The 14,525-nt window shown below is 42.3% G+C and overlaps 1 protein-coding gene across 2 annotated transcripts; it reads left to right on the forward strand.

The window, feature by feature from the left end:
- Positions 1-862: 862 nt before the first annotated feature.
- On the forward strand, positions 863-14,125 carry COQ5 (coenzyme Q5, methyltransferase). Of its 2 annotated transcripts, none has more exons than XM_065904571.1 (7): positions 863-1,085; positions 4,018-4,167; positions 6,909-7,130; positions 11,142-11,248; positions 12,652-12,740; positions 13,313-13,424; positions 13,509-14,125. In XM_065904571.1, the coding sequence occupies exons 1-7, from the start codon at positions 875-877 to the stop codon at positions 13,608-13,610; spliced, it is 993 nt and encodes a 330-aa protein (XP_065760643.1). In that variant the 5' UTR covers positions 863-874; the 3' UTR covers positions 13,611-14,125. The 2 variants fall into 2 exon arrangements, with proteins under 2 accessions (XP_065760643.1, XP_065760644.1); XM_065904572.1 differs by having other exon boundaries at positions 863-1,076.
- The last annotated feature ends 400 nt before the right edge of the window (positions 14,126-14,525 follow it).

Here is a 14,525-nt window from a genome sequence, read left to right on the forward strand (position 1 = left end):
TTGGATCCCTGGTCCAGGAACTAAGATCCTGCGTGCTGCAGGGTGTAGCCAAAAAGTAAATAAATAAAAGTAAGTTAAATACATACCAGAGCTTTCCTTCCCATTTATGAACTTCCTAGGTTCATAAGACGGAAGGACCAAAGAACTGTCTTTCCTATGTCTATCATTCAGAGTAATCTAGCATATGTTTCTCAAGATTATTCTGCACATCCCTCTCATACAAATCACCAGAGAATTTCGATCAAAGAGATTCCTAGAATCCATTCCCAGTGTCATTTACTGATTCAAAAGCTCCGTTTGCCCTCTTCCGCAGCGGAAAAAGGGAGCTACTTGGTTATCTCCGGAGTTAGATTCCCTGATGGCTCAGATGGTAAAGAATCCGCCTGTAATACAGGAGACGCAAGAGACGCGGATTCGATCCGGACAAGTAAGAGATGGGGGTTTGATCCCTGGATTGGGAAGATCCCCTGGAGAAGGGAATGGCTAGCCACTCCAGTATTCTCGCCTAGAGAATTCCACAGACAGAGGAGCCTGGCGGGCTACAGTCTGTGGGATCGCAAGGTCGAACACGACTGAGCGACACGAACACCCTACAGATGGGCAGGATTCAGAGACCTGGTGTCTACCAGGTGACCGAGGGCTCTCCCTAAGGTCCGCTGTTTCCTTGTGAATTCTATATTTAACTTGAAGACAGAGAAAAAGGGATTTCACGTACTCAAAGACGAAATAGCCTCAGAATCCCAGAGATCCTGCAGAGCTACTTAACATCACGTTTCAAGACGCGTTCAGCTAATAGTGTCCCCGGTCGGCCGCCGTCAGCCGTCTAGCGATGCAACGCTGCGTCCTGTCTGACAGCGGTCACCCGACTGGCAAGATGGCAGCCCTCGGGAGCTGGGCTCTATGGAGCTCCTGCAGCCGTGGGTGGTCGCGGGCAGTGTTGGGCTGCAGGCTCCCCGGGCTTCGTAGCTCCTCGCCCAGGGGCCCTCTGGGTGCACGGCTCTTGTCCCAAGAGAAGGAGGCAACCGAAACGCACTTCGGGTTTGAGACTGTGTCGGAAGAGGAGAAGGGGGGCAAAGGTGAAAGGGGTGAGAGGGTGAATGGGGAGGATCTGACTGTCTACAATCTAGTTTCTTCTGCCCAAACCTAGGGTTGATTTGACGTCCTGTGAGCTCCGCTGAGGGGCTTCCCAGGTGGCGCTAGTGGTAAAGAATCCACTGGGTCGGGGAGATCCCCTGGAGGAGGGCAGGGCAACCCACTCCAGTATTATTGTCTGGAGAATCCCCGTGGGCAGAGGAGTCTGGTAGGCGGACACGACTACTTCAAGCCACTTAGCACGCACGCACGCGCCTCTGATGCATTAACTTGTGCAAACTTGTGCAGTCCTGACCTCCAAGGAGTACCCTTAGTCTGTCTCTGCCAAACTTAGAGCCTCCTCTTTTCAAGTAATTATCACAGAACCCCATCAGTTGAGCATTTATGATGTGCCAAGCAGAGTGCAGACATTATTTACAATTCTCATTTCAACTTCCTGATGGTGAGTATTGTTATTCCATCTTACTCATGAGGAAATAGACTTAAAGGTTAAGCAAAACCTTGCCCAGTTTAACATAGTAAGTGGTGGCACTAACCCAGTTCGGTCTGACTACTGAGCCCATATTGTTAATCTCTTGCTAAAGGGATAGACCGTCTTTTATAGAAAGAAAGAAGGAAACTATTTTCTGTTAATATGTGCCTAAGCTTCCAAATTTGCCAGATAGGGAAGATAGTAATTTCTTTCATAGAGTTCTTGTGAAGATTACGTTACTTCATACACTGAAGAATTTTGAATATTTCCTGGCACTTCATAATTGCTCAATAAGTGTTAGATATTGTTCAGCACTTTTTTGTGTTCACCATAAGACTTGGTAAAGGCAAAGACCTGTTTTAAAATTCCAGCTGTACCATTTGTAATGAGAAAGGTATTATGCTCACATTACAGATGGATAAGGTGAGGCTCTGAGAGGTTTCTTAACTTGGCCTGTAGTCACCCAGGAAATAAGAAAAGAGCCTACCATTGAATTTTTTATCCTCTTATAGGCGAGTATATTGTATTACCTTTTACCTCAACCTTACTAAATACATAGCTCTACTGTAATTCCTTGAATATCAAATTTAAATTAACACATTTCATTGTGAATCCCCAGAAAGTTAAGACTCGTTCATAACTGTGTTCTCAGCATCTGATGCACATTAGGAGCTTGATAACTGGTTGTGAGGTGAAATAAGTGGAGCCAGGTAAAATGATAGTAAACTTCATAAGTTCATCTTCCCAGAGTTCCTGTGGCTGCAATTCCAAAATGTTTGGGGTGGCAGTATCAACATCCCCATGGTCATGTTTCTCCTATGATTCCATTGACATTCTGTTCAAATTTCACCTCCAAGTTTATCCCTTTATATTATTTTGTTGCACTTTCATTTTTGTAGTCCAGTTTCCTCTTTCAATTATCTAGTTTTGTAAAACGCCACAGAGAGTCACAACTGAGATCAGAAAGTAACACACACAGCTACATGCTTTGCTGTCTGCATGTGAATAAGGGATGTATAGTGACCAACCCCCTACAAACTGTGAGAGGAGTGATGTAATTGGTTTCTGATCATGATGCATATCTGTTATTTATGCATGATTTGTGGAATGAAGGGCTACTAGCAAGATTTGTACTTTATGCAATTACTCACAGTTAATATATCATTGTATTTGAATGATGTTGCTAGAGGACTGGTGTTATTGAACTAAACCACAATAACTGAAATTCTTGCATATTAGAACCACATAAAGCAAGAAGGGCTTATACTCAGTGGGTTGAGCCTCAGTGTCCCTCTAAATATCCCAGATGTTCAAAAGCAAAGAGCAAGCTTATAGGATCCCAGGGTTGAGAATAGATGTTCAAAATTGAATGAAAGGAGGAGGGCTCTATTGTCTGATGATTCAGCAGAGGACAGTAATGTTTTGGGTCTTAGCAGCACATTTCATCTGAGGAACTCAACATATCTCCCCTTCTTTACCTGATTCAGTCCTTTTGGCAGGTAGGTAGGAGGCTCGCACTGATATTGTTATCTCATGAACAGAAATGGAGATACAAAGAAGTTAAATGTAGCCTGTGCTTTGAAGCATCTTTGATAGTAAATACCTTAACTCTTCAGCCAGTCCATATTCCACGTTCTTCCTTGGTCCTGTGGAGAGTCATGAGAACCCTCTACAATTCAACTTGGCCCTGACTCACATCCTACCATTCATCTGCCCACCAAGTTGAACCTGAGGTTTTTCTCAGTGACACAGGCAGAGATGAGCTGAGGTCTTCCCATTCATTTTTCATGTCTTTCTAATGGATTTTGTCTTTAATTATGATACTGTTAGAAAAATTCCAGTCTCCCCGCCCCTTCCTCTAAGAAATGGAAACTGGGGAACTCCCTGGCTGTCCAGTGGTTAGGACTCGGCTTGGGTCTGATCCTTGGTTAGGGAACTAAGATCCCGCAAGCCATGCAGTGTGGCCAAAAAAGAAAGTGATTTACTACTAAGTATGTGCATGGCATTATTGCAAGGTAATGGTCCTATGTGAAGCTAAGATAACAGAAAAGAGGTTGGCTTATTTCTTACTTGAAGAAATTTAAGCCTTTTTAAATTCTTTATTTATTTGGATACACTGGGTCTTAGTTGCGGCAGGCAGGATCTTCCATCTTCCTTGTGGCATGCAAACTCTTAGTTGTGGCATGTGGGATGTAGTTCCCCAATCAGGGATCAAACAAGGCTGCCCTGCATTGGGAGTGTGGAGTCCTAGCCACTAGGCCACCAGGGAAGTCCCTAGTTAAGCCTTTTTTTAAAAAGTGGTAACGTGCAGATTTGGGCATCAAGCATTATGACTTGGCTCCACCTTGCAGATAGTTATTTTATGGGGGGAATGGGGAACTTTCTTACATTTAAGACTTTTCCAGGTTAATATTATTAGTAGCCCAGTCATGCTGTGTTTCTCTCATGTCAAGTCTATCAGGTGTTTGAAAGTGTGGCCAAGAAGTATGATGTGATGAATGATATGATGAGTCTTGGTATCCATCGAGTTTGGAAGGATTTGCTGCTCTGGAAGATGCGCCCGTTTCCTGGGACCCAGCTGCTGGATGTTGCTGGAGGCACAGGTAATGTCCAGTTTGGTCTCCTTGGGTAACACTGAACTCCTTTTATAAAAACTAATTTTTCTTGTTGTAATGAGCTAGCTCACCTTCCATTAGGCTGAAAATCAATACACCTCTCAGAAAGATTTACTCTTTTCTTTTTTCTTTTTTTAGTTTTATTTATTTAGGCTGTGCTGGGTCTTCACTGAAGCTCAGGCTTTTCTTTGATTGTAGCCAGCAGGGGCTACTCTAGCTGTGGGCATGGACTTCTCCCTGTGGGGGCTTCTCTTGTTGCAGAGCACAGGCTCTGGGGTGCACAGACTTCACTAGTTGCAGCAAGTGGGCTCAGTAGTTGTGGCTTAGTTGCTCCACAGCATGTGGGATCTTCCAGGATCAGGAAGTGAACTCTTGTCTGCTGCATTGGCAGGTAGATTCTTTACAACTAAGCCAGGGAAGCCCTACTGAATGCCAATCAAAAACACAGAATATCAACATTGTGCCTGTCATTTTTCTAAAATTCAGAGGATTACAAAGTAAACGAATCAGTTTTTTTCCTCCAGTGTCCCTTCCCCATCTAAACAACTATTTTTGATTTCTGTTTAACCTTTAGCCCACTTGCCTTCTTTCTTTGCTGAGGAGGGGAGGGGCTTTTATCATACAAGTTTTCAAGGCAGCCTTTTCTGCCTAATCTACTATCATATCAGATATCAAAAGCTCTTTTATTGGGAAAAAAAAACTTTTTATTTATGCATGGTCCTTTGTTTCTTGGTGCACACTAGGCATTTGGAGAGAAAAATGTCATATAATGTAATAATGTAATAATCTATACTAATAGAATAATGTATAATAATAAATGGCAATAGAATAATGTCCATGTTTATGTTTGGCTTTATTGGTATGGTCCTCTCCCCAAAAGGATGCACAGAGGGCAGTGAGGTAGAGGGCATTAGCAGAATCTATCAAAATCTAAAATGCTTTTTAGTCTAGGATCCCACAATTCCAATTCTAGACATTTAATCTGAAAAGAAAAAAAAAAAAAAAAAACTTGCACAGAGATATGGCTACAGAAAAGTTTCAGTCAGAGCTGCCATCTCCAGTGCACCCCAGCCGGTAACATTACCACATGCCAACAACTGCCCATTTAGAAAATGCAATTAAAAAGTAAGCCCATATATTTAAAAAGACATTTAAAACATACAGTAACAAATATGCTCACCCTGCATAATTTTTAGTAATAGTGAAAAGTTGGAAGTAACCTATTTCTACCTCAATGAAGAAATGACTTTAAGATACATCAATACTATATAGGTAGCTATTTAAAAGAATGAGAAAAGCCTATAAATACTGATGGAACAGTATCAAGGACATATTAAGTGGGAAGAAAAAGAAAAGTTATATACAATGGATATAATATAACCCTCATTTATGTTTTTAAGTTGTTTCATGTGAGTACATATAATTATATTTAAACTTATAGGAAAGTGACGGGAGAATACCTAATTGGATGGAGTAAATGGAAAAACCTAAGGCTGTATTTCTTACAAACAGTGTAAGAAGAAAACAAAGACAAGGAAACAGCATTATAAAAAGGGAAATATGAACCTGAAAGCACTGGCTTTGCCTAAACAGTATTTACAACATGGTCACAATAATGTAAACACTTGATTCTCTGCTTTTAAACTCAAACCATCAACAAAGCACAGAAACCTTAGAGCTATAGAACAAATACAATGTTATCAGGCTTGACAGCATGATATATATATATATATATATATATACATATATATACACACACACACATATATATGTGAGCAAATATATATATGATGGAAGGTTGAAAGGAGTCAAGAGATACTATCTATAGTTGATGGAATAATAAAATAAGGGGGGAGAAAAAAAATAAGGGGGGAGGGATAAACTTGGAGTGGGATTAACAGATATATACTACTACGTATAAAATAAGCAACAAGGACCTACTATATAGCACAAGGAACTATATTCAATATCTTGTAATAAGCTATAATGGAAAAGACTCTGAAAATGAAAATATATGTATAACTGAGTCACCTTGCTATATACCTGAAATATTGTAAATCAACTGTACTTCTAATTTAAAAATAAAAATTAAAAAAAAGAAAGAAAATATATATTAGTTCATTACTCTAGGTTACAAAGGTATCTGTGAGGAACTATTAAAAGTGATATTAAATATATTGGGAGGACAGAGGCAAGCAGAGATGGGGACGGGATTGCTTTATAAATTTTGTGAGTAAAGAAATAGCTGTAACCAACAGAAGAAACCGCTAAAGGGATTGGGAAAGACGGTCTGTGAGGAACTGAACTGGCTATGGGAAGTGGTGGGGCAGTGAGCTGTTGTTGCTTGTGAGTGTACCTTCATGTTACCATCACAAAAATTATTAGAAAAAGACTAGGAAGCAGTACACTCAGCTCTTCACACTTGTTGTATCTGGAGAGTGTGGAAAGAGATGGCAACTTTTGTGTTTTATTCTATATATTTAAGTTTTGAGGCTTTTAGAGTAAGAATGTGTCCATGCATTACATATGCAGTTTTTAAAGGTTTTTTATTTAAAGAATCTTAGCAGTTAAAAAAAATTGCTGTTAAAAAAAACATTAACTACTGAAATGAGTACAACCTTCAGTTTTCATACACTCCTCAACCCCGGTACCTTTGTTGCTCCTTTTGGGGTTAAGAAATGCTGCATTTGCGTTTGTGTTTGATCTTTCCTCCTGTTGGCTTCCCACAGGTGACATTGCATTCCGGTTCCTTAATTATGTTCAGGCGCAGCATCAGAGAAAGCAGAAGAAGCAGTTAAGGGCCCAACAAAATTTATCCTGGGAAGAAATTGCCAGAAAGTACCAGAATGAAGAGGATTCCTTGGGCGGTTCTCGTGTCATGGTCTGTGACATCAACAAGGAGATGCTAAAGATTGGAAAACAGAAAGCCCATGCCCAAGGATACAAAGCTGGTAAGTCCTGCATAAAGTGAACCTGGAGGAGATGTTTATAAGATGGAAGGTGTACAATGCTGAAGTGCTTTCTTTTCCAGATTTCAAAAACTTATAGATACATAGGAGTGGAAGATAATTTGTGTGGCCGAGCCCAGCATGTGTACTATTACATACATTATTTCAGCAACCAGTTATCAGCCTCAAGTGACAGGGGAGACAACCCAGACCCAAAGAGGTTAAGTATCTTGTTCAAGTCACGCAGTTTAAATGGCAGATCCAAAATGGGGACTGACTCTTTGGGTCTCAGCTCTTGAACCCCTGAGACAGAAGTGTGGCTTTCAATTTCCAGCAGCTGTCCAATGACCCCAATGCCCTATTCTTGAGCTGTTTCATCCCCCTTCCAAAACTAAGCTCTGCCTCAGCTTTCCAACCTGGCAGCTCCCAGCCAGTGACTGAGGACAGTGGGGCTCCCGGGCCTGAACATATGCCACGTGGGGCTCTCTTCACAGGCAGTCTTTGTTCCAGAGCCCCCTGTTGGGTTGGCTGGGGCTTTCTCAGATCTGCATCAAGGTCTTATGGCTCTTCCCAACACATGCTTGCTTCCTCTTCTTTTTATTTTTTTTCCAGGTGCCTCCCCTCACCCCCCAACCACCCCCCACCAAAAAAAAAACTTTGCCCTCCTACCTCTGTTTCAGCATGGGTTTCTCAGAGAGCGCAACTGATGCAGTTAAAGAATCAGCCGTAAATGGTACTCTTCAAACTTCCCTCGCACGGTCCACTCTACAGCCAAGGGGGAAGGGACTGGGTGTCTCCAGGCCGCTGCTGCAGCTCCCAAATAGACAGTTTCTGCTCTAGCTTAAAGATACACGTTTTATATTTGGCTTTCTCTTTTAATATTTTGAAATACTTTTGCCTCCAGTATTTTGCCCCAGTAGACGTACTGATCTGGCAGCTGCAGCATGTTTACCCGGCTTTTCAGAGCCACTGTACTGCCCTCTTCCACACTGGCCGAGCGCTGCAGGCAGCCCTGGTGAGGGGCAGTGGTACCCAACAAAGAACCCAAGGCCTTTGGGTCAGCATCAGCACTTCTCTCCTCCCCCACCACCTCCCCACCACGAGTGTCTATGGTTATTTTAGCTCAATTCTTCCTCCTCCTACTTCCACCCCCAGAACGAGCTGCCTAGACGAACTGCAGCCCACTTGGCCCCCCAGATAAAGGGCTCTTTTGTTAACCATCAACACCGATCAGAAGGCCAACAGTCACTAGTGTTTCTAGACAAAGGCACTGTGTTCTTACTCCTACTGAGAAACGTGTTTCCCTTCTCTCTGGTGCTCAGCCACGAAGAGTGGAGAACAAAGATGGGAATGATGGGTAACGTTCCACTTCTGGAATCATCTCTGCCATAGCATAGCTTGCCCTTCAGGCTCTCCTAACAGCCAAGACAGATCCACCTGTGTAAGAATCATTACGTGCTTCTTAGTTTGGTTTTATTTTTCCTCCTTGCTTTGAAAGTGAAATGAAAGTCACTCAGTCATGTCCGACTCTTTGCGACCCCATGGAGTCCTTGGAATTCTCCAGGCCAGAATACTGGAGTGAGTAGCCTTTCCCTTTTCCAGAGGATCTTCCCAACCCAGGAATTGAACCAGGGTCTCCTGCATTGCAGGCAGATTCTTTACCAGCTGAGTTACCAGGTACCAGTCTCCAATAATAATGCCTTTGCAACACATATCATGCCAAAATAAAGTTGAAACTAAGTAGAAGGATCCTAGAAATGATTTAACAGTTATAAAAGTTAATGTATAAAGGCATTTTTTTTGTAAAGGCATTTTTGTGTAGCACTATTATGTGTTTTATTTACATGTAGCACTTCCTCCCAAAGTAGAAGCTTGGAGGGCAGAAACCTTAAAAAGATTTGATGGGTTATAAAAGTGATATATTTGGGAAAATTTGGGATGTTAGAAATCAAACATTTGGAAAAAAAAAATCAAACATTTGAAAAAAAGTATGAAGCAGTAAATATTAACCATAGTTCCAGCATCCAGAGATGACCCTCAATATTTTAGTAAATTTCCTCTCTACCTTTTTCCCAATCATTTCCTTTTTATAATATTAACAACATCTTGGAGATACAATTTAGTATCCTGCTTTGTTTAATTCAGCATTGTATCATGAGATTTTTCCATGTTATTTAAAATTTCTGGGGACTTCCCTGGTGGTCCAGGGTTAAAACATTGCCTTCCAATGCAGGAGGTGGGAGTTTGATCCTTGGTCAGGGGGCTAAGATCCCTCATGCCCCTCACAGTCAAAAAAATCAAAGCATAAAACAGAAGCAATATTGTAACCAAATTCAATAAAGAATTCCAGTGGTCCAGTGGTTAGGACTCTGCATTCTCACTGCAGAGGGCCTGTAGGGGATAATGTATGTAAAGTGATTACATAGACCTCATCATCGTGGGCTTAGTAAGCAGTAGCTGTGATGATAAGGTCATTAATGTCTTCCTCCAAAAAATCAAATGACTAGGTTAAAGGGTATGCTCATTGCTGAGGCTCTTGTTAAATACTGTTAGCGTGCTTCCCGGGAAGATTATTTCCATTTACCTTCCTCTATGAAGCCTCCTTTCTGAATCATAAGTGACATGAAGTCGCTCAGTCGTGTCCGACTCTTTGCAACCCCCAGGACAATAGCCTGCACCAGGCTCCTCCGTCCATGGGATTTTCTAGGCAAGAGTACTGGAGTGGGTTGCCATTTTCTTCTCCATTGAATCATACTTCGTGTCTGATTCACTGCAGGTTGAATAATATTGAAGCTGAATCGGGATTCTCAGAGGATATAGCTACCCTGATATGGAGCTCCCTTGGGTGTTTTCTGAATTCATGACCAGACTTGGGGTCAAGACACCCTGCTTCTCTGTGAGTCCAGTAGAATGAATAACTATGCCAAATTATGTACTTAGAATAAATTCTAATGACTATCTGAAGTAGGTACTACATATTATTGACTCCACTTTACACACGAGGAAACTGAGGCAACATAGTTTATCCAAGATTATATAGCTAGGGGCTTCCCTGGTGGCCCAGTGGTAAAGAATCTGCCTACCAGTGCAGAAGACATGGGTTTGATCCTTGGTACGGGAAGATCCCACATGCCATGAAGCAGCTAAGCCCATGCACCACAACTACTCAGCCTGTGCCCTAAAGCCCAGGAGCTGCAGCTTCTGAAACCATATACTGCAACTACTGAAGCCTGGGAGCCTAGAGTCTGCACCCCGCAACAAGAGGAGCCACACAATGAGAAGCCCATGCTCCACAGCTAGAGAGTAACCCCTGCTCTCTGCAACTAGAGAAAAGCCCACACAGCAAGAAAGACCCAGCGCAGCCAGAAATAAAAAGTAACTCTACTCAAAAACTTGTATTGTTTAAAAAAAAAAAGGTTATATAGCTAATAGTTGGGGAAGCTGGCATTAGAACCCAGGCAACACCAGGACCTGGGCTCTTAACCACAATGCTTTACACGTAGTTGGATAAAAATTGCTTAAGAGTAAGGCATAACTAAGTAACCAGTGTCTACTCTGAGAACCTTGGGGGAAACTTTCTTCTAAACGTCAAGGACACCAGAAACTTCAAGTGTTCAGGACTGAAGGACACCCTGAAGACGGTGGCCAGGAATCCACTGGAGAAGGCAGGTGTGTGTTTTCTGACACCGCTTCAGATACCGCACGTGTGATGGTCCCCCAGCACCACACAGTTCTCCAGTTCTCCAGCGCCAGCCAGCTGTCCAATGATTCAGTTCAGTTCTAACACTAATTACCAGAGTTAGCATCAGATTCCACAGGTTTAAGGGCTTATTGCCACAAGACTGCCCCCACTTCACAAGACAGCCACAAACAGGGTGTTCAGGGTACCCACACTTCTGTCCAGCTGACTACAAATTCAGGGGTTCCCACAACCACCTTCCCAGGTTTGACAGTTCCCTGGGTGCAGGGGAGACAGCAGCCCAGGCTGAGGCCAGAACTGCTTTTCTCTTTCAGGACTTGCCTGGATATTGGGAGATGCAGAAGAACTGCCCTTCGACGATGACAAGTTTGATGTTTACACCATTGCCTTCGGGATCCGGAACGTCACACACATTGATCAGGTAACCAATGGCCGCCTCTGCTGGCGTGACCCAGGATATTAGATCTCCGGGGGTAGGTCCACAATGAATGAGGAAAGGGAGAGATTCTTCTTCAGGCCCAGCTCCTCAGTTGAATGTTTCAGGCTGAGAGGTCTTAATCCTTTAAACTGCCAATTTTCCTGCTCACAAAATTGAAAAAACCAAAACCACAGAGCAGATCCCCATAGAAGCCTTTGTTGCTTGAGTCGGTATTCACATTTTCGAGCCTGTCAGTCTTGCTGTCTCATGTCATCTGCTTCCTCTCTCTCCATGAAGCCTCCTGACTCAGAATTTGCAGATCAGAGCAATTCCCAAGGCTGACACAGGAAAAGGCACTCAGCCCCTATTTTGGCAGAAGGTGGCTAGATTCACAGATCCTCTGTTGGAAGAAGGGAATGTTCAGCCCTTAATTTGATGCAGTTCTTCTTTTATTTCTACTTGAACATTCTGTCCAAACATTTGAAGATGACAGGCGAGGCCCCCAGTTTCATTTCTGTAACGTGGACTCCAGTTGCCTGGTTGCCTGCCTTGGGTGGGATGTCGATTATGGGGTACTTTAATTTCATTTTTTTCCTGTGTCTATAGCCAGTTTATTATTCTTTTTAAATTAAAAAAAATAAATTTTAATAAATTCAAAGCTCAAGCAGCACTAAAAAATCTTCATCCCTGTGTGCTAACCATTCAGTGCCTCCTCTTTCTGTGATCACCAATTTTGGAGTGGCGTATCCTTGCAAAGATGTCTTGTGCATATTAAGTGTATTCATTTCCTTTCTTTTTTTTTAATACAAATATTAGCATATGAAACATTTTGCCCATTGCTTTTTTTTCCCCCTTAAAGATATACCTGCAAAAAATATGTATCTATATCTGCAGACTTTTCCATGTCAGCACATAAAGAACTCTTGCTCTTCCTTTTTTAAATAGCTTCATCGATTCCATTTGTATACATATTCCCTAATATAACCAGTCTCTCATTGATGATTAAGATGCTTCTGCTCTTACGCTGTTCAAATCGTGCTGTAATGAATAACCCCACGTCATTTCCACAGTAGAAGCATTTCTGTAAGATAGACTCTTTGAAGGAAACTTGCTGGGTCAAAGAGGGATATCCATCGTGATTTTGAGAAGTAATTCAAAAATTGCCCTCCCCCAATCTGAGTCAGTTTAGATTACTCCAGGTAACCTTCTCTAGTCATGGGCAGCAGAATGGCTAAAAGATTTAGGAGACTGTGGGTTTGTTCTGCTGTTACAGCTTCCCAACTGGGATTGAACATGGGAGCTATGGGCAACAGTCTTTGTAACGCCCCCAGAAGCCAGTGCCACCTCAGCCTCCCAGAGCTGAGTGAGGGCTGCTGAGGAGTGTGTCCTGCTCTTGTCTTGCTCAGGCGCTACGGGAAGCCCATCGGGTCCTGAAACCAGGAGGAAGGTTCCTGTGTCTGGAGTTCAGCCAAGTAAACAATCCCCTTGTATCCAGGTTGGTATTGTTAACAGGGCTTCATTTTCACCATCCAGCCAAGGGTTTCCTATCCCCAAATGGATAGAAAATAACCAGTAGCTTTAAGCACGAACCTCAAAGTCCCTGAGTCCCTGAGGGACGGTGCCATCTCTGTGATCAGCCAGTTCTGAATGACAACACCTAGACCAGAAGAGTCTCAAACCAGTAACCAGAGACTCAAGTGGGCCTGCATGTGTATTTTGTTTGGCTCATGGTTATTTTAGAAAATTGACTTAGATGTCTATATTTTAAAATTGAGAAATTTTACATAAAAATTTGGATTTCCAACTTCACTTGAGAAATCAGATATATGACAACCCTGGTTAAGCCCATATTCCCACATGGCAATAATCAGAACTGGGTAGTAGCTGCCCCTTCCCCACTTTTCTGGGCCTTCCTAATTGTGCCTGTCACCACACCCTCAACTGGGTCACTGATTTCAGGTACTTGCTTGACCCCATAGGCATTTTTGAGTTTATAATTGCAGGCTTAGACCTTCTTGCTTATTAACGGTCATGTTCTAAATCTTAATCTTTTGCATTTTTGTTTAGGCTCTATGATGTATATAGCTTCCAGGTCATTCCTGTCCTGGGAGAAGTCATTGCAGGAGACTGGAAGTCCTACCAATACCTTGTAGAGAGTATCCGACAGTTCCCATCTCAGGTACAAAAAAATCTATAGCTTACAACCCAAGGCCCCACAGTTAAAATCCAGGTAATTTCTGCTGTATCTTTCTTTGTGTTTTAGGAGGAATTCAAGGAGATGATAGAAGATGCAGGTTTTCAGAAGGTGACTTATGAAAATCTCACATCAGGCATTGTAGCCATTCATTCTGGTTTCAAACTGTGACTCCTTTAAGATTCTGAAGCGTGAACCAGTCACATCCTGTCAGAAGTCTGGAGCTGGAGGATAATCTGGTTAGTGTGACCAGCAGCAGAACATCTCTGCTTAAGGCTGTGTGCCTTGGACCCATGTTCTGATGTGACCAATCTCAAAGTGAAAGAAACAAGTTCCTGTCACTTGACTGCAGCTTTCCTTAGGGGCTGCTTCAGGCCTTCTCCCAGAGTTATTTGTCTGTACTTTTGCTTAAGTCCTATTTTTTCTTGGTTGTGCAGTATGTGGTTAAGGTAAAACCAGCACTGAAACTCAATTTTGAAGTGTATTTGTAGTTTCTCTGCCAGTGCTGCCTTCCAGAGGGATAATGAATCATTTGAATTCAATGATTATTTGAACCAGAAACCTTGCTAGCTATACCTTTCAGCCTCGGACTAAGTCTGGGGCCAAAAGCCAAGCCCCAAAGTATAGGGTTAAGGATCACAACTAGAACTGTACAATTGAAACACTAAATGAGTTTACAATTTTCATGGATTTTGTCAGTTTCTTCTTGAGGGAGGTTAAAGAAATACACTTTCTTCATCATTCATTCAGTACTCTTCCACCAAAAGCCACTGTTGTGTCCTCAGTGCCTGTCAGGAAGAAAACAACTTGACAAATCCTTGTTGAAAGAATAAATGTACCAACAGAGTTCTGCTTTCACATCTAAAAAATTGAGAGCCTGTCAGAATACATTTGAAGAAAGATCTTATAGCCAAAAAAAGAAAGTTTGGTAACTATTTATATAGCCAAGCCCCCTCCAGTACTCAGCAGGGCTGGGCAGAGCTCGTCTCCTTAATACAGTCCACTGTTTGATGTTAAAATCAAACCATAAATATTTTCAGTGTGGATGAAATTTAAGGGTTTTCTCTTTTGCAGGGGTGTAGGGGT

Source organism: Muntiacus reevesi, chromosome 13, assembly GCF_963930625.1.
Source record: "Muntiacus reevesi chromosome 13, mMunRee1.1, whole genome shotgun sequence".
NCBI lineage: Eukaryota > Metazoa > Chordata > Mammalia > Artiodactyla > Cervidae > Muntiacus > Muntiacus reevesi.